The 23,202-nt window shown below is 46.9% G+C and overlaps 1 protein-coding gene across 1 annotated transcript; it reads right to left on the bottom strand.

Annotated features, from left to right (window-relative positions):
* Positions 1-17,366: 17,366 nt before the first annotated feature.
* Positions 17,367-20,957, bottom strand: LOC101779197 (DNA replication complex GINS protein SLD5). Its single transcript, XM_004965349.4, has 7 exons — positions 20,807-20,957; positions 19,700-19,916; positions 19,480-19,602; positions 19,302-19,384; positions 19,085-19,194; positions 17,836-17,911; positions 17,367-17,760 (listed from the first exon to the last, which is right to left on the bottom strand). Exons 2-7 carry the CDS (start codon positions 19,904-19,906, stop codon positions 17,661-17,663), a joined length of 699 nt encoding a protein of 232 aa, XP_004965406.1. The 5' UTR covers positions 19,907-19,916; positions 20,807-20,957; the 3' UTR covers positions 17,367-17,660.
* Between the last annotated feature and the right edge of the window lie 2,245 nt (positions 20,958-23,202).

Raw genomic sequence — 23,202 nt, 5'->3', positions numbered from 1 at the left:
AAGAAACGTAAGAAGGATGCGCAACGCTACTCGAGTGGAGCGACGACAGTCGATGGCTGCAAATATTCCTATCATGAACCTTGAAAGGGCTTTCGACGCAGTTCAGGCTCAAGAGCACAACACAATACTTGCGGCAATCGCCTTAATCAATCTTTTAACAACGTTAATGCCTTAAGATAGGGATAACGAAGCCATAGCTCAACTCGTGCAGCGCGGCAACGGACTAATCGCACAACTCGCGGAGCAAGCCTACAAGTTACTTGACAAAGAATCACCAATTCCGTCTGTTCCTCATATCAAAGCTCACCAAGAGGGTAGCAGGGGCGCTGCAGACAACAACAATGCCCCAAGAAACAACAATGAAGTCGTCACCCAGCCCCGGCAGCATAGCCAGGGCCCAAGCAAACACAAGGCCCCAGCACACCATAAGAATGATGGAGAGGCCAGCTGCACCAACTCGGTAAAAAGCATCCGCCCTACTCGGAAGAACCATGAAGTGTCAAACTTCAGTGATCTGCGAGAAATCCTCAACAGTCGGTGCGAACGAGAAATTGACAACTACAACCACTTTCCTGCTTTCACAAATCGGGTAATGAAGACAAAACTACCCGAGAAGTTTAAGCCGATTGGAATCACCAAGTATGATGGCAAACAAGACCCAATTCAATGGCTACGATGCTACTCGCTAGCCGTCCAAGCAACCGGGGGCAATAACGACACCAAAGTTATCCACTTCCCCATATACATGGAACCCGCACCACTGACCTGGCTTGAGTCACTCAAACCCAAGTCAATTGACTCTTGGGCAGATTTGACAAAGGCTTTCACCAACAACTTTGTTGGCTCCATGGCTAGACCAGGCAACAAGATCGACTTAAGTCAAATTAAGCAAAAAGAAGGCGAGACCTTACGCGACTACCTGCGTCGATTCTTCGAAAAGAAGGCCACCATAGTTTACATCTCAGAAACAGACGTCATCGAGTGCTTCCAGAATGGACTCTAGGATCGACGGACTTACCAAGACTTCGGTCGCCGACGGCCAGCTAATGTCAAAGACCTCAAAGTCATGGTGCAGTAGTGGGCAGATGAAGAAGACAAAGAGCGAGAACGGTTCGGCTCCCACCGTAACCGTGGATGCGACAACAACAATAATAATGACCAAGAAAGAACTCAACACAATGATACTCAAAACAACTATTTGAGTAATCACAACCGCAAAAGGAAGCCTGATAACACTGTTGCTGCCATGACCAACTCCGGGAAAAAGGGATCTCGCAAAATAGATGAAGGCCCAACCTTCACCGAACTACTCAAAAAGCAGTTCCCATGGCACCCGACTAGCAAGCACTCAGCAATAGATTGCTACAACATGCGCCGAGTAATGCAAGACTTACCCGCACCACCACCCCCTGAAGAGTACACCAAGAAAAAAGATAAGGGCAAGAACAAAGCCCACAACGACGAAGACGAAGAAGGCGACTTCCAAACCGCCTCAAAAACTATCAACGTCATCTTCGGCGGTATTCCAGGCACCGCATCCAAGCGAGCCAACAAACTCGTACTCAGGGAGATCATGGCCATTGAACCAACTGATCCAACACCGCTAAATGGTCCGAAGTGCCCATTTCCTTCAGCAGAAAGGACCAATGGACCAAGTTCTCAGAACCAGGCCGTTTCCCCCTAGTACTCGATCCGGTTGTGGCAGGCTCAAAGTTAACCAAAGTACTCATCGACGGCGGAAGTGGACTCAACGTTATTTTCGCCAAGACATTGAGGAAGATGTGCCTCGACGTCACTGAAATGCTTACTCCAAAGACTCACCCTTCTACGGTATGGTACCCGGAAATGCAGCTATACCACTAGGACAAGTCGTCCTTCCAGTTACCTTTGGAACTAAAGAACATTACCGTACCGAGTACATCAGATTTGAAGTTGCCGACTTCGAGACATCTTACCACGCCATACTCGGAAGGCCAGCACTTGCCAAGTTCATGGCCATACTACATTATGTTTACTTGGTACTCAAAATGCCAGGCCCCAAGGGAGAACTAACGCTGCGAGGAGATCTATGGCAATTCTACGAATGCGACACTGAAGCCGTGGAAATTGCTGCGACTTCTCAAGCACCTAGTCCCACGCAACAAGTCTTCACAGCTTCAAAGAAGCTCCATCCAACCAAACTAGAGATCCCAAAAAACAAGTCAGGGTCTACAAAGGTTAAACCCACCAGCGAGCAAGACTTCAAACCAGTCGACCTCTAGACGGGCGACCCTTCCAAGACAGCCCTGATCGGAACAGGGCTAGATCCTAAATAGGAATCCGCGCTCGTCAGCTTCCTTCAGGCTAACCACGATATCTTCGCTTGGAAACCAGCTGACATGCCAGGTGTGCCCAAGGAGCTGATTGAGCACTCTCTGAATGTTGATCCCAAAGCTACTCCAAAACGGCAACGACTTCGCCGGTTCACTCAAGACAGACGAGAAGCAATCAAAAAAGAGTTAGCCAAGCTACTCACGGCAAGGTTCATCAAAGAAGTCTTTCACCCTGACTGGCTCGCCAACCCCGTGCTCATTCATAAGAAAAACAACGAGTAGAGAATGTGTGTTGACTACACCGACCTCAACAAACACTGCCCAAAAGACCCTTTCGGGCTACCCAGGATCGATCAAGTGGTCGACTCCACCGCTGGATGCGCTTTACTATGCTTTCTCGACTGCTACTCTGGCTATCATCAGATAAGCCTCAAAGAAGAAGATCAAGCCAAAACAGCTTTCATCACGCCTTTTGGAGCTTTCTGCTACAAAACAATGTCCTTCGGACTACAAAATGCAGGGGCAACCTATCAACGAGCTATCCAGATGTGCTTCTAGAAGCAGCTTCACCGCAATGTCGAAGCTTATGTCGACGACGTAGTCGTCAAAACAAGAAACCAGGAGGAACTCATTGCGAATTTGGAGGAAACTTTCTCTAGTCTATGTGCTTTCCGATGGAAACTCAATCCCACTAAGTGCGTCTTTGGAGTACCTTCTGGCAAGCTACTCGGGTTCATCATTAGCCATCGCGGCATTGAGGCCAACCCTGAAAAATATCTGCCATCACAAACATGCAAGCACCAGCTAGCATTAAGGATGTGCAGAAACTCACAGGCTGCATGGCCGCTCTCAACCAGTTCATCTCGAGACTTGGCGAACGGGGACTACCCTTCTTTAAGCTTCTCTAATGCCAGGACAAGTTCAAATGGACGGAAGAGGCAGACAAGGCATTAACACAACTCAAAGACTTTCTGTCAAAGCCTCCTGTACTCACCGCTCCTTCTCCGAATGAAGACTTGCTCCTATACATATCAGCTACTACTCATGTCATCAGCACGGCAATAGTAGTCGAACAGTCTGAACTGGGCAACGCTTACAAGGTCCAACAACCTGTCTACTTCGTCAGCGAAGTACTCTCGGACTCCAAAACTCGGTATTCACCGATACAAAAGCTCTTATACGCAATTTTGCTCACCTCCCAGAAACTGCGCCATTATTTCCAAGAGCACAACATCACAGTCATCTCTGACTTACCACTCGGCGAAATTCTTCACAACAGAGATGCCACGGGTAGAATCTCCAAATGGGCAGTTGAACTCGGATCTCTCACCTTGGACTTCAAGCCAAGGATAGCTATCAAATCCCAAGCTTTGGTCGACTTCATAGCTGAATGGACTAAAAATCAAGTACCAACACCAATCGAACGGCCAGAACACTGGGTGTACTTCGACGGGTCCCTCAAACTCGATGGAGCCGGTGCAGGCGTATTACTCATCTCCCCCAAGGGAGACTAGCTCAAATACGTACTGCAAATCTTCTAGGAAGCATCTAACAATGAAGCCGAATATGAAGCACTACTACACGGCCTTCGCCTTGCAATCTCCCTCAGCATCAAAAGACTACTGATGTACGGCGACTCTCTAGTCGTTATAAACCAGGTCAATGACAAGTGGGACTGAAACAAGGACAACATGGATGCTTACTGCAAAGAAGTCCGTAAGCTGGAAAACAAGTTCTCAGGCTTGGAATTTCATCACATCGTCCGCGACAACAACATTGCCGCCGACGTCTTATCCAAAATGGGCTCAACTCGTGCAGAGGTTCCAGTAGTAATATTCGTACACGAACTGCGCAAGCCGTCCATACCTGAACAAGTCACACCGCCAGCGGTCCCGACTGCTGACGTCTCTCGTGAAATCATGATGATAAAAGTCGACTGGAGGACACCCTTCATCGACTACATCAAAGATCACCAGTTACCATCTGACAAAAATAAGGCTGAACAAATCTCCCGACGAGTAAAAAATTACGTTCTAGTCGGAGACAAGCTCTACAGGAAAGGTGCATCATCCGGGGTACTCATGAAGTGCGTTACCCGGGAAGACGGCCAAGAAATCTTAAAGGAAATTCACAAAGGAATCTGTGGCAACCACGCCTCTTCACGGACAATAGTTGGCAAGGCTTTCAGAGCAGGCTTCTACTAGCCAATGACTCTGGCCGATGCTAAACAATTAGTTCAGAAGTGCAAAGGTTGTCAATTCTTTACCAAACAACAACATGTACCTGCCTACAAGCTAGTCACAATACCTCCAACATGGTTGTTTGCCTACTGGGGGCTCGACATGATAGGGCCATTACCAACTGCGCCAGGAGGATTCAACTGAGTACTCGTGGCAATCGACAAATTCACCAAGTGGATCGAGGTCAAACCAGTCACTTGCCCCAGTGCAAACCGGGTCCTCGACTTCTTGGACAAAATCGTACACCGCTACGGTTTTCCCAAAAGGATTATCACAGACCTAGGGTCAAACTTCAACAATACCGACTTTTGGGAATACTGCGAGAATAGCGGCATCGACGTCCGCTATGTCTTGGTCGCTCACCCGCGAGCCAATGGACAAGTCAAGCGTGCTAATGGCATGATACTCGATGCCCTGAAGAAGAGACTACATGACGTTGGCAACACCAAAGGCGGCAAATGGCTCAAAGAGTTACCCAATGCTTTGTGGGGCCTACGTACCCAACCATGCAAGACTACTGGGCTCTCGCCCTATTTCCTCATGTATGGGTCGGAAGCCATACTACCCGCCGACATCTTGTGGCAATCACCTTCAGTTGAACAATATGACGAAGAGCTGGCAGAAGAAACTAGGCGAACAGATCTAGACAGTCTAGAAGAAGCAAGATGCGCAGCGCTAGTGCAATCTGCCAGGTACCTTGACGGTTTGAGGCGTTACCACGACCGCAACGTCAAGGAACGATCTTTTAACTTGGGAGATATGGTCCTCAAGTGAATCCAGGACACGATGGGGTTGCATAAAATCAATTCACCATGGGAAGGTCCTTACATCATATCAAAGGTTACGAGACCTGGATCTTACAGACTCCAAGAGCTTTCCGGTGAACAAGTACCAAACTCTTGGAATATAGAACATCTTTGTCGCTATTACCCATAAAATCATTTGAGTAATTGCTTCAAGGCAACAACTCATAATGACTACTCGAGCTAACAGCTCGACTACCGACTTCAAAATACATCAGTCTTAACTCAAGATTTATCAACTCAACAAGGATCACTGCCATGGTACACAATTTCCGTCAAGTAATTCTTTACTCAAAACTGAAGATACATCATCAAGATTACATGCGAGTATTAGTACTCGGAATACACAAAGACTACAAGCAACTACCTACTAGCGGGCTGTATTTAAGCCTCAGGCTTTTACTATATCACAAGGCCACTCAGGTCTGCCGACCACAATGGGAAGGGCCTACATGCAAGGAAGCTGTGCAAAACGCAGCCATATCCAGGTCCTCTACCCAAGGCAACGCTAGGAACTCCTGCATCGCCACTGCCTTGACAGCGGCAACAATGAACCCCACGCGACACGCCTAGAGGGAACCAAGGCTGCTCTTTGGCTAGCCTTGTGGAGCCAATCCACTCTACGGCCACACCTCCACCTCTAAGAGAGAGGGATAAAGACCGCGGCACTCATCACCCATCACCCGCGAGTTCCAGCGCGTACCCCACTGGATCACGAGCTGCAAGATGAGGCGCGCGATGAAACCTCCTACGAGAATTCTTCTAGCATCGCGGTTATCCCTACGAGCACAGGAGTCTGTGGAGGGAAGGTGGCCTCAATCTACGAGGAATCTTCTAGCACCGGTGCACTCTTTGGTGGCTCTGTACACTCAAACAATAGCAACCGAAGGCAATCCATTGCTACTCAGAAACTTGATTCGGGTCGACCTCCAGAAGGACCTATCTATAGCCGAAGAGCTGCAACTACCACCTACCCAAGAGTTACTGTGCGCCCGTGATCAATGAGTCTGACGACTTCTGACTCTATCCACCCGTGCATCCACAAAGGATGAGTACAATACACCCGTGCACCCTCAAAAGTAGAGTACCCGACAGCATCGCGACTACTCGACACTCAGAACTACTCTAAGCCAAGCACGGCCTACGCGCACATCATTGTCTCGGGGGCTTGGAATACTCCGACCCTCTGCTCAGGGGTCGGGCGCACCCGACCCTAGGACTTAGGGTCGGGCGAGGCGGAGCTCCTCCCTCAAGGGGTCGGGCTTAGCCGACCCCGGGACTTTGGGTCGGGCAAGACAGAGTAAAACTACTCTTCGCAAGACAACCACTCCAAGCAACAAAACAATGGGCAAGCATTCCTTTTTTCAAAATATTGTTCAACGCCCAAGGCTCTTCTGGAGAGACAAACTCCAACATCTTCGACGCGATAGGCTTCGCCTCCTCGAGGTACTGCGCATATGCTTCTTCTGTGCAGTTGCGAGCCACGCCGTCACCAGTCGTCGCCAAGTCTACCCTCGAGTAGTAGGACTTCACAACTGCAAGGACAGCTTTGCAGAGTCCCACCACTTTACTTGGGGCAGCCTTCAATCGCTCGACTAGTGATTGCGGCCCCACGCCTTCTTCCACGGGGGCTATGGCGTTCACCAAGTCTTCAGCTGCTACAGTCAGCTCCTAGAGTTCGCCTCGGAGTCTTCCCATGGTCTGGGCATGATCCCTACATGCCACCATGGCCATGGCAAGCATCACGCCATTCTGCATCTTCCTATCCCGCTGATGCTCGCAAGCAGCCTGTGCTTCCATTAGCGCGGCCCGAAGACGTTCAGCTTCATCCGCCACTCGATCGTGCGCGTTTCTCCAGTCGAGGACTTGGCTCCTTGCAGCCGCCTCTTGCCTCTTGAGCTCTACAAGACAAACAAGTTCAACCACAGCCGACTACAATCGGACATACTCGGAGTATGCAAAGTACTCACCTTGATACTTTTTGTCCAGAGACTTGTAGCGGCTCTCCAGTTTTTGCTGCAGGACTGCTTGATCCGAACGTTCCACAGCAAAAGACTTCGCTCCAACCTCGTGAACCCTCAGAGCTTCTGTCAGTCGCGCACATTCCTGCTCCCATTGATGACTTCGTTCCTGAAGGGTCCGAGTATGCAAGGCAATACGATTAGTTAAAAGCCTCACAATTACTTGATCTATGTGACAACTCAAAGGAAATTCACCTGGAAGCTCCGGAAAACATCGATGGCCCTCTAGAACTTTGAGTCAGATGGCAGGCTGAGCACTGGTCTTTGAGTACTCTCCGCAAGATGAGGAGCTGTACCCAAAGTGGCACCTACAACATTTATCATCAGTCAACTGCTTGCCACGACTACAATAACAGGACTACAGAAACATACCTGGAGCAGTTGCCTCTTTGGCTTTTTCGACACCCACTACAGCCAGAGATTCGTCAGTGGATGTTGATAAGGCAGCACTTCCCGAACCCGACGCGGCGGCGGGAACTTCCACCGAATGGATGATGTCTTGGAGCATGGACATGGTAGCTCCAAGGCGACCGGCGTCGACTTCGGGTACCTCCTCAACAATTAAATCCTCCAAGGGAGCAGAAAATGTAGTCGGGGGATCCGACTCTACCCCTGCCTCCACAGGTATAGTTTCCTCCGCATCCCTGCATCAAGAAACGTCATTATACGACTTCAAGACAACTTAAAGATATACACCAGATAAGCAAGCTCACCGAGTTGAGCGTGGCGGAAATCGCACACGTTTCTTCTCGACAACAGGTGGCCGAGTAGTCGGTGCCACAGGAACAGCCGCCGGCGCTGTCTTCTCGCAAAGACCTGTAAAGCAGAAGTCAAGACTACAATACAACTCAGAAACGAAACTAGTCGGGACAGAACGCTTACCACTGGCGATCATGCTGGACAACAAGGCGCCAGTAGCGACTACTGGTGACACCTCCTTTGCAACACCCGCTGCTCCAGCGGGCAACCCCAGGACCGCCTAGTCAGTAACGGGCAGCGTGGCGGCCGACGGAGCCGGTGCGGATAGCTCGGGGGCTACTCCAACTTCTGTTGATGGCACCCTCTCTAGCACCATATCAACAGACACATTACCGACGTCCGGGTCGGTCACGACTACTTCTTCAGAAGCAACCTCATCATCACCAAGCGTCGTGTCAACAGCCTTTATGAACAAGACAAATTAGTTACAACAATAGAAAGTTCAAATTCATCAGCTACAGATGAGTTCACGACTACATACCTTGGTACCTCGAGACTTCTTAGGGGTTGAAGAAGACTTAGCCGCAAACATCTTGCGGACTACTCTGCGTTTCTTCATAGGAGGAGAGGGTTCATCCTCTGACTCCTCAGCAACAGTTTCTGACTCTTCTTCCAACTGCGCCAAGTAGCCGGCAAGAACTCGAGACTACAAAAAAAAACAAGTCAATATTAACAACAAATATCACACAAGTCAAAAAGTACAAGTCAGGTGCAAAGACATACCACTTCTGGCTCATACCAGGCATCGTACTGACGAAGAGCCGCAGGGATTACTGGTACTCCCTGATAGTTCCTGAAGAACTTGGCCAACAGCGCCTCTACATCATCATCGGATATATCCTCATCGAACATACGCGATGGATCCTTAAGACATGTGTACTCAGTTCTCGAGTGAGCACGTTTTTGAAGCGGCTGGACTCTTCTCTTCAGAAAGCTGGCCGCCACATTGATCCCAGTTAGACCGAGTGCCTTCAACTCGGTAATTCGCTGCATCAAGTGGTCAAGATCGGGGGTGTCTTTGGGTTCGCTCACCTAGTTTTCTGCATGCTTGGGCGCGTGACCAGTCACCACAGGCAAGCGAGGATCATGGTTCCCGATGTAGAACCACCTTTTCTTCCACTCCCCATGGGAGTCAATCAAGTTATACTCAATATATGCGCCCGAGTTCCTAAGTTGGAACCCGACGCCTCTAAAGACTTCTGTCCTTTGAGCACTCGGCTGAGGCTTACAGCAGAACAGTTTCCTAAACAACTTGAGACTTGGAGGAACTCCCAAATACACTTCGCGGAGGTGTACAAAAATCGACATATGCAGTACACCATTGGGGTTCAAATGCACAAGTTGAAGCTTATAGTACTCGAGAATACCTCTGAAGAAGTCGGAGGTGGGCACTGCCAACCCCCTCTCCACAAAGTGTGCAAGCATCACTGTCTCGGCTGGATGTTCCTCAAATTGCCACGCATTTGGAAATGCGGGGCGCCACTCAAGTATCTCGTTCGGCTGAAGAAGCTTGGCATCGACTAGTGCTTGCACGGCCTCCTCCTTCATCACCGAATGCTGCCACGTCAGTCCAGGCGGTGGCAGCGCAGTCTGATTCGTTGGCCCCACCTTCGGCGCCGGCAGCACCAGTTCCTTCCCTTTCTTGGACTTCACCTTGCCCGCCGCCGGAGCCTTGCCTGCCGCTGGAGCCTTACCCTGGATCTTCTCGGGTTTCTTGCCCATCTTCTTGGTGTGCATTCGCCAATGACAACCTCAGCAACAGGCACTCACTCTCGGATCTCTCTCAAGGGAGAATAATGGCGGTGGTGGCACTGGGCAATTGCGGCGGTGCAAACGTGGAGCAGACGCGCAGGGGAGGAAGGAAAGCAGATCTGAATACTATTGGGGGTAAACCTAACCGAACGGGGGCCCTCCAGTTTTATCTCCGCCACCTCCGGATTCCAAGCGTCAGTTATGCAACGAATGGATTTTAAGAGGATTAATTGCCTTAAACACCCAACGGCTACTCTTTTCAATGGATTGCTGACCACTTCAACGACAGAGATCACCTAAGTGCTCAGGGGCTGCGGGTACTGTACCCAATGGTCAGTTTTTTCTTTTTCAAGATTTCAAGGGTAAAACAAACAAAAAGCTGGATTGACCCTAAGCCTGACTCCTCGACTAAACCTAAGGCTCAGGGGCTACTCCATATGGAGTGCGATTGACATCGCACTACCATATAAAAATTCTCGGAACAGAAACAACTCGAAGGAACAAGAAGAGTACCTTCCAGCCACGCGACAGTACTCGAGCACTTCGGTCCGCAACCTCTACGACGAACTACTCGGATAGTGCCCGCAGTGCCAGAGACTGTGGCGCACGACTACAAAGTACTCAAGGGCTTGTCGGGTATGCACCCCAGGCCCACGAGTAGACCTTGGACACGATCAGGACAAAGGATAGGCATATCCCACTCGGAACTAGTCAAGTACGTGTATGGAAAATTACTCGGGTCTTACCGAGTAGAACTCTGTAATAGTACTCGACTAGGACTCAGACTTGTAACCCTGCCCTCCCGTGTATATAGGGACGGGCAGGGACCCCCCTCAACAACAACTCTAGTTCATCCAAAATCAATACAAACCAACACACAGGATGTAGGGTATTACACGATCTAGCGGCCCGAACCTGTCTAAATCGTGTTCCTTGCGTCACCATTGATTCCTTGATTCTCAACGATCCTTACCGCACAAAAGACCACCTAGGGTACCCCCTAGGTGGGTTGCTAGTCTAAAACACTGACAGGGTCTCTCCAATTGATTTAGTAAGTTCTTTCATCTCAGTTTCCTCAAGCTCCTTTGAACATACTGAACTAAAAAACCTGTTGAGCTCGATCAATGGGATCACTACTTCTTAAGGCAATATTTGGCGCACCACCAAGGGTAAAAGTTTTTGTAATATAACATGGTAGTCATGACTTTTAAGTCTAGCAACCTTAAAACCATTGACATTAACACATCTCTTGATATTTGAGGCACAAGCATCAGGCATCTTAACACCTTGAAGAAAATTGCACAGAATTTCCTTCTGATCATCACCTAACTTGTACAACGTTGGTGGCAAAGTGTATTTTCCTTTATCATCAAACAATATATGTTGATCCTGCCTTATACCCAATTCTTGCATATCGAGTCTAGCCTTCTCACCGTCCTTACTTTTACCAGCCAAATCAAGCATTGTCCCTAGCAAGCTCTCACATATATTCTTCTCAATATGCATCACATCGAGATTATGGCGTATGAGCAGATAATCCCAGTAAGGAAGGTCAAAGAAAATACTCTTCTTCCTCCAGTTGTGCCATCAATTATCTTCATCGCGCTGCTTCCTCTTCCTTGAAGTAGTCGCTCAAAAAGTGACTTGCTCAAAACTCTTGTACTGCTCCACTACTTGTGCACCACTGAGGGGCACTAGAGTCTCCCTCATTTCTACCTTGTTATTGAAGCTAACCTTGTTCCTCCGCCATCTGTGGTTCATAGGCAAGAAACGACGATGGCCCATGTAGCAATGCTTTGAACCATATTTTAACCATAAGTAATCAGTATCCTTGTGGCAACAAGGACAAGCAAACCTGCTTTTTGTGCTCCAACCAGACAACATCGCATATGCAGGAAAATCATTAATTGTCCAAAGTAGCATTGCACGCAGAGTAAAATTTTCTTTTTTTCCGCATCCCAAGTATCAACTCCATTGTCCCATAGCTCTTTAAGCTCATCGATCAGAGGCTGCAAATATACATCAATGTTAATTCCTGGAGATTTAGGCCCACGAATTAGCATCGACATCATCCAATACGATTGTTTGAAGCACAACCAAGGAGGCAGGTTATAAGGAATTAGGATCATTGGCCATATAGTGTAAGTCACATTCAACATCCCAAATGGATTGAAGCAATCCGATGCAAGTCCCACCCTAAGATTACGTGGATCACTTGCAAATGCAGTATACTTGGCATCTACGTGCCTCCATGCCTTTGAGTTAGCTGGGTGCCGCACTTTCCCATCTTCAACCAATTCTTCCTTGTGCCAACGCATATGCGCCGATGTGATCTCGTTCATATATAATCTCTACAATCGAGGAATAAGTGGAAAATACCTCAGTATCTTACGAGGTAAGAGCTTCTTCTTTACTCCACCAGTGCCATCACCACCACACTCTAAATATGTATCTTTCCACTTACTCTCCCCACATTTTGGACATGTGTTCAGCTTCTCGTACTCTTCTCCACGGAATAACACACAATCATTAACACAAGCATGAATCTTTTGGTAGTCCAAGCCAAGGTCTCGAACTACCTTTTGAACTTTGTCCAGGGTATCTGGGACACAATGGTCCTTGGGGAGCACATAGCAGAATAATAATAGTACTTGCTCTAGAGCATTGTTGCTAATACTGAACATGCACTTAATCTAATATAGCCTCATAATAAAAGATATTTGGGTAGCCTCCTTGCAACCTGGGTATAGTTCTTTTCTAGCTTCTTCCATTAACTTGAACAATTTCCTTGCTGACTCATTTGGCTCCTCAATATTACCACCTCTAATTTCACCATGTATGGCACCACTAATTAACGATGAAAGCAGTTTATTAGATGCGACGCCATCATCATGATCACCTTCTTCACCTTCACAAACATCCCGGTCATCATTGTCCACAACAATACGTTTAGCAGATCTACCAGTATGATGCTATTTTTTGTAATACAGATCAAACCCTCTGGTATTCAAGTGCAACTCAACAACTTCTTTATTTTGATATGCCATGCGACAACATCCTCTACATGGACAGAGCGCAGTCTGTCCAGGAAAGGTGCCATCAAAGGTATCTTCAATGAATTTAGCAACTCTGTTTTGCCACGCAGCATCTGTATGTGACAATTCCATCCAACTACGATCCTCATGATCATGTGCCATATTGCAAAAAACCCAACTAATAATTTAAGCACAGGTTTGTACTACTATACAACTCCTGAATAACCTGCATAAAATATAGGTTCCTTCATCGGTATTATTACTACCAACAAGTATTATAAAAACTGAATGAATATATATACTAATTGAAGAACTCAAGTTTATCAGCATGCACATTAATTGCGATAGATCTGGATCGATTTTATACCTTGCATTGAGAGGATGGAATCGGACAATGCCCGTGTCGTCCCGCGTCTAGAGATCGTGAAGGACTAACAAGGGAACTCTTCCTTGGCACTCGGCAACTCGTGCGCTAGGGAAGGCGACGGCAGACGGCGATCGCGCGATGAAGGCAACATCACACAAAGAAGAGGTGTCGTGTGAAGAAGGAGGGGAGGCGACTCTAGGAGATAGATCAGGATTAGACCTCTCAGCTTGTGAAAGAAAGGCCTGCCATATGTGTGGGTCAAAATAAAGGCCCACCAACATAACCAAGCTGGCGGCACCCACAAACTTATCTATTACAACCATGCGTTCCCCTACATTGCAACGACTATATATTATTGCAATAACACCTTCTGTCTAGCAACGATTCGAGTGTTTGTTGTTATAACCAAGATTTCTTTTGCAACAATACCATTTTCGTTGCTATATCTAATACTAGTTGCAACAATACATACTAGTGTTGCACTATCTAAGAGTCATTTACAACATTATTTATTTTTGTTGTTGTAACCAATATTTGTTTTGCAACAACATCATTTTCGTTGTAATAACCAAGATTTCTTTTGCAACAACACTGTGTTCGTTGTTATATTTAAGACTCTTTTGCCGCACGATAGTACTTATCACAACGTGTTATAATCGTTGTAATATGGACAATTATTGCCACCACTATAAAATAGTGTGGCAATAACGTCGCCGCAATTATAACCAACATATATTCGTTGTGATATAGAGTACCTATTACAACCACTAAAATTGTAATCACAACGCTATAAAAATGATGGCAACATGGCACCCTATTACAACAAATAAGGACTATTGTCGTAATAAACCCTACAAAAATCGTCTGTTGCAAAAAAAAACTATGGCATTAGTGACAAAACCTTTTAGTATTGTCACGTGGGGAAGTCTCGTGGCCATCCATGGAGTTTTTTGACCAGGTGATTGGCCCTTGTGTGGGCATTCTGTCATGAAGGGCTCGAATGAGGATTACAAAAAGCGTGAGCTTTCGGATACCTTGGTAAAAATTCATCGTGCTGAGAGTTTATATTTTCTATCCCATTTACCTTGCACATTACATATTACACTTTTATTTCTATATTTATGTTTCCTAGTATTGTTATGTGTGAGCTTGTAGGATAGAAACATAGGGTGCAAAACTTTTATGCACTAGGGATAGCAACACGTAGAAAAACCCAGTGCAGACCTGAATAGAATTGGAATATATTTTTATATGTGCTTGGAGCCTTGGTTTTTAGAAACCTAATTTACCCTCCCCTATTAAGGTGTCATGGTCGCGGTCCCTACAACTTGGATAGCTCGATGGTGTTATTCTTGTTGCGCTTTTAGAGCAACTTCAAGAGTATCCAAAAAATTCTTCCCTAAAATTATGCATTAGGGAGTCTTCCAAAAATATTTTCCCACAAAAACATATCAACCCACAGCAGATCGCTAATAACTAGCTCCCAATATTTCAAAACATGCCACATCATCGTAATTGGGCCTAGCTGGTCACCTACCCCTCACGCACGCACCTCCCCCTCGCGATCTCCAGCGTCGTGCCTTTGCGGCGTCTGGTCGGGCTCCGAGCCCCTATGTGGCAGCGCAGGCGTTGCTGCCGTTTGCTACCCCTGCAGCTACTCTCCTCTGCCCATGAGGACGCTGGCGCCTACCCCCAGCTCGTCGAGGTCGCCATCAAGCGCATCCCTCGCTGACGGCCGTGAGGTCGCCATCAAGCGCATGGGGAATCTGCTGATTTTTGTGCCATCGTCAAGCCAACCGGAGACAGGATTGATTAGGAAGCACTTGGAAAGCTCGCCGTACTGCAGCCGCTGAAGGAGCCACGGCAAGTGGGAAACCGGCGGCAAAGTACATCCACGTGATCCGAACGGAAGCGAAAAAGCTCACCGCCGGCAAGGCTTATGAAGGTGCGGTCATTCAGGCAGGCAAGGGGCCGCGCCGGAGGTAGGTGGGGCCGCTGCCGCCGCTCGGCGAGGTGCCATTGGCGGCAGACGCTCCTAAAGTGGAGGCTGTCGATGTGGCATGACGGCAGCAGGCGCAGGATGAGTTCCGACCACGACAATGGGTGTCGTTTCCCCAGCCGGTCCATGACACACACCGTCGAGGTCGCCATCAAGCGCGTGGAGCGGCACAACCCCGGCGCCATGTCGTCCTCCTCCGCCATGGTGGCGGCAGCGCGGAGCGCCAGCAACCACGAGGTGGCCTTCATCTCCAAGCTGGCTCTGCTCTTCCGCGTGAACATAAGGATTTTTGTTCAGTGCGCTGGAATCGGGGGCGATTGGGGAAGGACCGGACTCCCGCATATATGCGGGGCAACAGAGGTGTTTTTGACGTCCGCGTATTTTTACGGGAAGGATGGGGAACTGTTGGAGGTAAATTTTTTTTGTTTTTCTCTAAATAAGGTTTGGGACAATTTTAAGGGAGTTTTTGAGTTGCTCTGAAGGAGAAAACCTATGGAAGCCCCTAAAAGCTTGTGCTTGATATGGAACCCATTAGCTCAGAGTTGGAGAATGGATTACTACTAAAAATTACTCGACCTTCACATGGGTCAAGGTGGAGTGATAGCCTTGTGCGGGTGCTGTAAAGAGAACAAAGGAAGGGGTGGTGACTCTTTGATACCCAGAGAAAAAAAATCAGGTTCCTTTCCTTCTCTTTACTTTAGGCAAAATAACATTTCTACAAAAATTGTGCCAGTGTAAGGTTGGAATAAGGTTACAAAACTTCTCTGTGTTAGTCTAGATACACTTTCTTGCTAGGCACATGGGTGAATTTGGTTAAGCGGTAGGATTACATCTCTACGATAAAAAATTATAGATGCCTAATTCAATCCTTTCTTTTTGGCATCTTGATCCTTGCACTCCTTCCGGAGTACAACCTTCTACAAAGAACAATTTGACTGCCCCAATCATGTCATCCTACATGTACTCCAAATTTCTATGAAAGAAACAGATCGAAAAACATCTTATCCAGAGCCTTTCAGGATGCTAATTTGGAAGAGTGTGTCCCCAATCTCATCAACAGTAGAAAGGTCTACATAGCTTGTCATTCAAATTATCAGTAATGCACCTTTCAAACAAATGCACTACCGCCTTCGGGCGTACATAATGATCTATATTGAAAATGTTCTTAAAATATTGCTGAGCTATGTTTTCGATACCTGTTTTCGTCTCAACATGAAATGCATCCTCCCATCTGAGTTTTCTAATCTTGTTTTTCCTTGATCTCCAAGAAGCCCTCTGATCAAACAACTTAGTATTTCAATCTCCCTTCCTAAGCATTTTCTACTATATAAGAAGAACCGACTGTACAACCGCATTTACTAAGTCATGTTCATAAGCTCTCGAACAATATTAACCGTTTAAATACCATTACCTTCTTGTCAAGAAAAGATGACCTTCAAACAAGGATAATTAATAACACAAAAAAATATTCTGCTTGTCTCAAATGACAAGTTCTAGCGACCTTCAAACATGGTATTTAAGCAAAAGCTGATTGTATAATTTTTTTTCCGCAGCATACCAAAACCTCCGACGCTTCCTCCAACGCTTCTAGGAGCCATTGGAACATCCGATGGTGCCGTTTTCCTTGTGCCGTTTTCCTTGATTTCTTTGCCTCATTGCATGCACCATAGATACTATCACTTGGTTTCTTCGGTTCATTGCATGCACCAAAGATACCGTTACTTGGATGATCCTTCTAATTGGTATCCAAACATCCCATATGACTCGAACTAAAAATTAGTCCATTGCAATCCCTAAGTTCATTAGTCCATTGCAGTCCCTCATTGCAATCCCTAAGTTCATTAGTCCATTGCAGTCCCTAAGTTCATGGGTTGCCGTAGTTTCTTTGAAAAAAAACATTATGATCAGAATCTGAACTGACGAACACTATGAACCTTCTATTCAAGCCAAAAAAAAAAAATTTCGATAACTTGAATGAGCCACTAGTTGTATCACCAAAACTAAGTATGAGGAAGGGTGACCTTTTCGGATAGATTAATCTTGGGCCAACGCAACATGATCATAAAGCAAAACTGAACTGATGACGATGACCATGATCCTGATTTCATTAACAATGGAGAGAAAACCCACGAAAATAGATAAACTAAGTTTGGTACCATCACATTCATGTACAACTTACAAAATACAATCCAATGTGAGTCTTACATATGGAGCCTAAGCCACATGCTGCACTTAGACGGTATTTACCAATTCAGGTTATCTTTGTGGCGATACAGAGCAAATATCATTCCCCCCTTGATTCCATCCGTTCCAAGAATTCAGAAGAATCTTGGACCAAAAGCTCTTTTACAGGTACTGATTTGTGATTGACATCAGATAAGATCGATTTGGCCACCCTCGACCAGGCCCTTGATGGACTTGTACCGAAGAACATACAAGTCGTTGGCAACCAAGTCCACAACCTCCTCTCCACTGCATCGAAGCATCACAGGTAAGCAAAGCATGCAACAGTGCAAATCAAGAATTGAAGTGTGCCTGGGCACTTACATGTCATCTAGCTGGAAGGCTCCAACGTCGCTCTTAGTCTTGCAGAAGACAAAGGTGTCAAGCTGAGGCTCTGGCACTAAACAAGGCATTTCAAATCGAAATCAAATTAGAAGTTGGTCTATTACATGGATATTCCTAAATTCCACAACTTAAGAAATAAAAATTCAAAAGCATTCACTTTTTCAGAAATACGGAAGAATTGTTTATTTACTCTTGAACTTTGCCTCAAAGTGAAGCAAAAAAAGGCTTGTTCTAGAAAACGTGAAGCTAGGTTTCTGTTCTAGCTATGCCTACGCCCTATAGTGATCATCTCCAAAAGCTGTGTTAGATGTTTGTGACTGCAGACATGTTAGTTAACTCTTTCGTGAAGAAAGTTAATTATTAACTGAATGCTTTCTTCAAAAGTGTTTCTTAACCAAATGCACAACAGTTCATTAGAGGATTGGTAATTTTCATCATGCAACAGGCCGACAGCTTTACAGATTTAAAGATTCTGAACATGGATCCTTGGGCATTGGGGAGACATGAGAACCTAGTTATTATGCTAGAAAGATACACTGACATTTGTGCCTGGTCGGGTCTCTCCTTGATCACTCTCTGGAGTGTAACTTTATACAATTGCAGATTATCATTTTGTGACCGTATCACGAACTCTCAGTTCGTTTCTTTCCATTAGGCTACTGAAATTAAGATTATGATGCATCCAAATGTGATAAATCAAATAGAAACGTGTCCCTATGCATTAGTTTACAGATTCAAGCATTAGTTACGCATCAATGGATGAGGTCATTAGGATAATAAGAATACTGTCAGAACAGCAAATTTCAACCTGATAAGGACAAGGCAGTCTAAAATTCAGAATCAAATAAAATTGTCATGCTTCATGGCAACCTGGTGGGAACATATTGATAATTTGGGGATGGAAGTCCCAAGATGCGGTAGGTAATCAGAACCATCACATGAGGGCAAGAGGCATTCTTATACCCGAGCTGCTATTAACTTGAAAGCTAAATTTTGTTATGTAGGAACGCTACTTTTGAGTACAACTAATGACCAGATTTCCCAAAGATACTTTGTACCAACTATCAGGCCGCCCAACTCAAAAAAAATGGTGAAACTTATATTACCAACTATTCACATCCAGCAGCCTATGCAAAATATGTAATGACTGAAGCTGCAAACGACAGAAGCAGTACGGCAACAGGACAAGGAACTCCAAAATTTGGCAGATCAAGTGAAGGGTACATACCCATGTCATCCTCAGTGCTCGATAAGGACTGTCTGGTAACCGAGTCATAGCCATACGGCAGCTTCGACAGCACCGACTGTTCGAGATGCTTCTCCATGATCTCAGAGCAACTAGTGACAGATCAAACACAAGAAATTGATTCCCATCAGAATCATCTAGTTTCACAAGCCAATGCAAAATAATTGGGGCAAATGCCAGTCGCACAGTCAGAAGATACCTCTTAGCGAACCGGCACTCCTGCAGCGACAGCCGGCTGAGGAGGTCGTCAGACCTGGAGATATGCATCGTGTACTTCTCGATCTATAGCCAGCAAGTAATCAAACTGGCAACAATTCGGTAATTACAATTACAATTGGTCAGTTTTAGCGAACAGATTGGGATTTGATGCGACTGACCTTCTGCAGACGGAGGCGGAGGTAGGAGCGCAGGAGGAAGAGCGTGCGGTCGAGGTCCATCTGGTAGAGCGAGACCACCAGATCGTCGACACCGCTGTCGGCGAAATCATCCAGCGTCTCCTCCTGGTGGCATCGCAGTAGCGAATCCGCATCAGACCCAGACAAGTAATAGAGGGAGAGGAGGAGGGACGGCGAGAAGAAGAAGAAGCAAAGGGCGTACGAGGAGCTGGATCTGCTCGCGGACGCGGGAGACGAGTGGGGAGTCGAAGCGGAGGATCTCTGGCACCGCCTTCTCGTTGCGCCAGGCTCGCTTGAGCAGCTCCACGTCCGTGGTCGCCGCCTCGGCCGCGGACGCCACCGCGGATTTGTCAGGGTGTCCCTCGTTCACGGACTCCGAGGTGAAGAGGAAGGTGTCAACTGCGGCCATCTTTTCTGATCTGCAGCAGGCAATACAAATGTTTAGTTACAGACAATATGGTAGAAAAAATCGCTCAGGCAAAGTAAAAATTACTGCAACCAAACAAATTCGTGATCAACAAAGCAGAGATTGATATGCTCATATACATAAGACCAATAACTAATCTATTTGTTGAAATGTTTATACATCACACTGACAGGACAATCTGGATTCTTAGCAAACACAGTAGGCCAGAATACTTTACCGAAATTTGTCCTATTGTCTCATGTAGTAAAAGGAAATATAAAAAGGAAACATTAGTCTAATAAACAAGCAACAAAAAGGGCATCTTTGTATCTTATGGCCATGAAAACCTTCTGTTTTGTTGGCACATAACAAGACCACACACTCCAGGCTGAGAGATTCGTCATGCAAAGTAAACTAAATTCCTCCAATAAAAAGTTTGGCATTTCTGATCCGCCGGCACAAGAGTATGGTCCATATGTGTGGCTAGTGGATGAAAGGCACAAGGAATTCTACGAGTGACAAGAACCATTCACTACCCGTTCCAAACAGGCGGGTACGAAAGAAACCCCCATCTCTAACTATCGAATTATAGCAAAAGAAAAAGGAAACATTTCGCGGTACATATAACAAAAAAAAAACGCAAAACCTGTTATGGGAGCACCAATCTTGTACGCTGATGGCTAGAAATGCGCAAGACGCGCGCGCGCAAGACTACCATCCGAGGCACGAAGCAACCAGGCAAACCATTGCCAGCGCGGCGGATCAAGAACCACCCTGGCTCCCCGAGAAAACAAGATACTAGTACAAAACAAAAGGAAAACCCTACGGCGGGCAAACCCCACCGAACTCAGAGCAGAACGGCGGACCGACGGCGAGAGCGGCGGGGACGGAGGGGATGCTCACCTGCGGCGGCGGCGCGGGGTGGTCGGGCGGATCCGATCAGATCCGGCGGAGGGGGAGACGGGAGGAGGCGGGGTGGATGAGGATGAAATGGTAATAAGTTGGGGGTGCTCGTCTCAGATCCGACCCGGCCGCAGCGCACGCCGAGCTGGGCCGCGCGCCGGCCCATTTATAGCTCCCCCGCGCCGGCCGGCGGGGTTGCCCGCCGTCGGATTGGATGCTGTGCTCGTGGTAGGGCCGGCCCGTGGTGCTCGGGCCTTAGTGCCGTGTCTGGACCGCCATTTCGGCCCGCAGTGCTGGCACAGGCACGGCACGCTTAATAGGCCGGCCCGCATAAGGCACGACTCAGACGTTGAGAGACGTTGGATCCCCCTCCCCTGCTCCATCCGACCGTTAAATCTGACCGTTGGAGGGGGAGCGGATATAAGCCGCGGCCGCAGTGCCCATCCCCCATCCCTAACCCTAGCTCATTTGCGCAGCCACTCTCTCTCTTCGCTCGCTCTCCTCTCTGGACTCTAGCTCTCTCCCTCTCCTCTACGACTCCGACGTGCGACTTTCCTCTCCATCCCCCGACCTTCTCTCTTCTTCTCCCCCTCCGGTGGCCTCTTGACCTCTTGGGGCACCGCTGCACGACCATGTATACCCTATCCCCTATTCTTGATATCGCTTCGCGTCGTCCTACTCGTCATCTCCATGTCGGCCTCGCCAAGTCCTGCGTCGTCCTCGCCGGATTCGTGGTCAAACTCGCCAGATCCGTAGTCGATCTCGCTGGATCCGTGCTTCGTCGACATCGCCGGTGACCCCGGTGCTCCGGCTGTCAAGGTAGGAGAACCTAACCCTAACCATAACCCTAACCGTAACTCTAACTCAATCAGTCAATCCCTAACCCGAACCGTGATCTGTACTAACTAACTCTTGTTTGTGTGCAGCCGTTAAGGAATCGGGGTGTCGGCGTGCGACGATGGCTGGATCCGACGACGACGAGACGGTTGAGGGCAGGTCGAACCAAGAGAGGCGGTTGTGCGGGTTGGCCAGAGATGATGATGAGGACGACCTGCGCGAGGACACCGCAGAGCTTTTCGGCCGTGTGGCTCAAGCTCCCATCGATGACCAAGAAGTGGACGGGGAAGAGAACAACGGTAAGCGCTCACGCCCCTCTACCTCGGCCGTGTGACTCGATTTCAAGAAGCTCTTCAAAATAGTGGATGGTAAGAAGGTGAGGTATGGAGCTAAATGCATCCATTGCTCTAAGGAATACTCTGAGCGCTCTAGTGGTGGCACTGGTCACCTCACCTGCCATAGGGATAAATGCCCTAGAAGGCGTGAAAAAAGTCGCATGTCTTAGTCACAAATCTCTTTTAATCCTTATGGTAGTATTCGTAATTGGGAGTACTGTCCTATTGTTGCTGGCACTCAACTGATTAGATTGCTTGCTAGGCTTGATGTTCCTATCTCTTTGGGTGAATCTGATGCATTTGAAGAATACATTAGAGCTGCTCATAATCCTAAATATGTTTTCAGTATCTAGGCAAACCACCATTAGAGACATGCTCAAATACTTCACTGATTGCAAGGCTAAGCTTGTTGAGATTGTAAATTTTGCTGGTGTTAATTGTGTGTGTCTAACCTCTGATATTTGGTCTGGTAATGCCAAAGAGGACTACCTTAGTGTTGTTGCTCACTACATAAAACTCTGATTGACAACTAGAGAAGAGAGTGCTTGGTCTTAGGTTGATTGATTGTTCACACAATGGTCAAAACATTGCTGATCATGTTGCATCTATGCTTGATGATTATGGTTTGACAGAAAAAGTGTTTGCTATTACGTTGGATAATGCATCATCTAATATTTCAGCCATGCAAAAACTTAGATTTGTTCTTTCTAAATATCTTGGTATTGAAGTTGTGGTTGATGATAGGGATGAATTAGACAATGCAGTTAATTCTTTGTTCTTGCATCAGTGTTGTGCATGCCATATTATCAATCTGATTGTTAAGGAGGCTCTAACTGCTCTTAAGCCATTGATTGAGAAATTTAGAATTGCAATATCTTTCTTAAACTCATCTAACCAGAGAATTGCTGCATATATTGCATTGTCACTGGTATTAGGCCTAGAAAGTTTTAGCTGGACATGGAAGTTAGGTGTAATTCTACATATCTAATGCTTAAGCATTTGTTTCCTCATAAGTCCCCATTCACTACTTTCATCATTGCTCAATATCCTAGGGCTGAAGGTGATCAATTGCTTTTGACTGTTGATAATTGGGCTATGGCAGAAAAAGTGCTTAGATTTTTTGAACTGTTTTATGATGCTGGTGTGTACTATCCTACATCTCCACTTATGATTCATTATCTTGTTAAGATTGCTATGCACTTAAAGAATTATGCTAATGATACT

The sequence above is a fragment of the Setaria italica genome, chromosome IV, assembly GCF_000263155.2.
Source record: "Setaria italica strain Yugu1 chromosome IV, Setaria_italica_v2.0, whole genome shotgun sequence".
Classification (NCBI taxonomy): domain Eukaryota; kingdom Viridiplantae; phylum Streptophyta; class Magnoliopsida; order Poales; family Poaceae; genus Setaria; species Setaria italica.
Note: the sequence above shows the minus strand (reverse complement) of the source record. Positions and strands in the feature narration are given on the sequence as shown.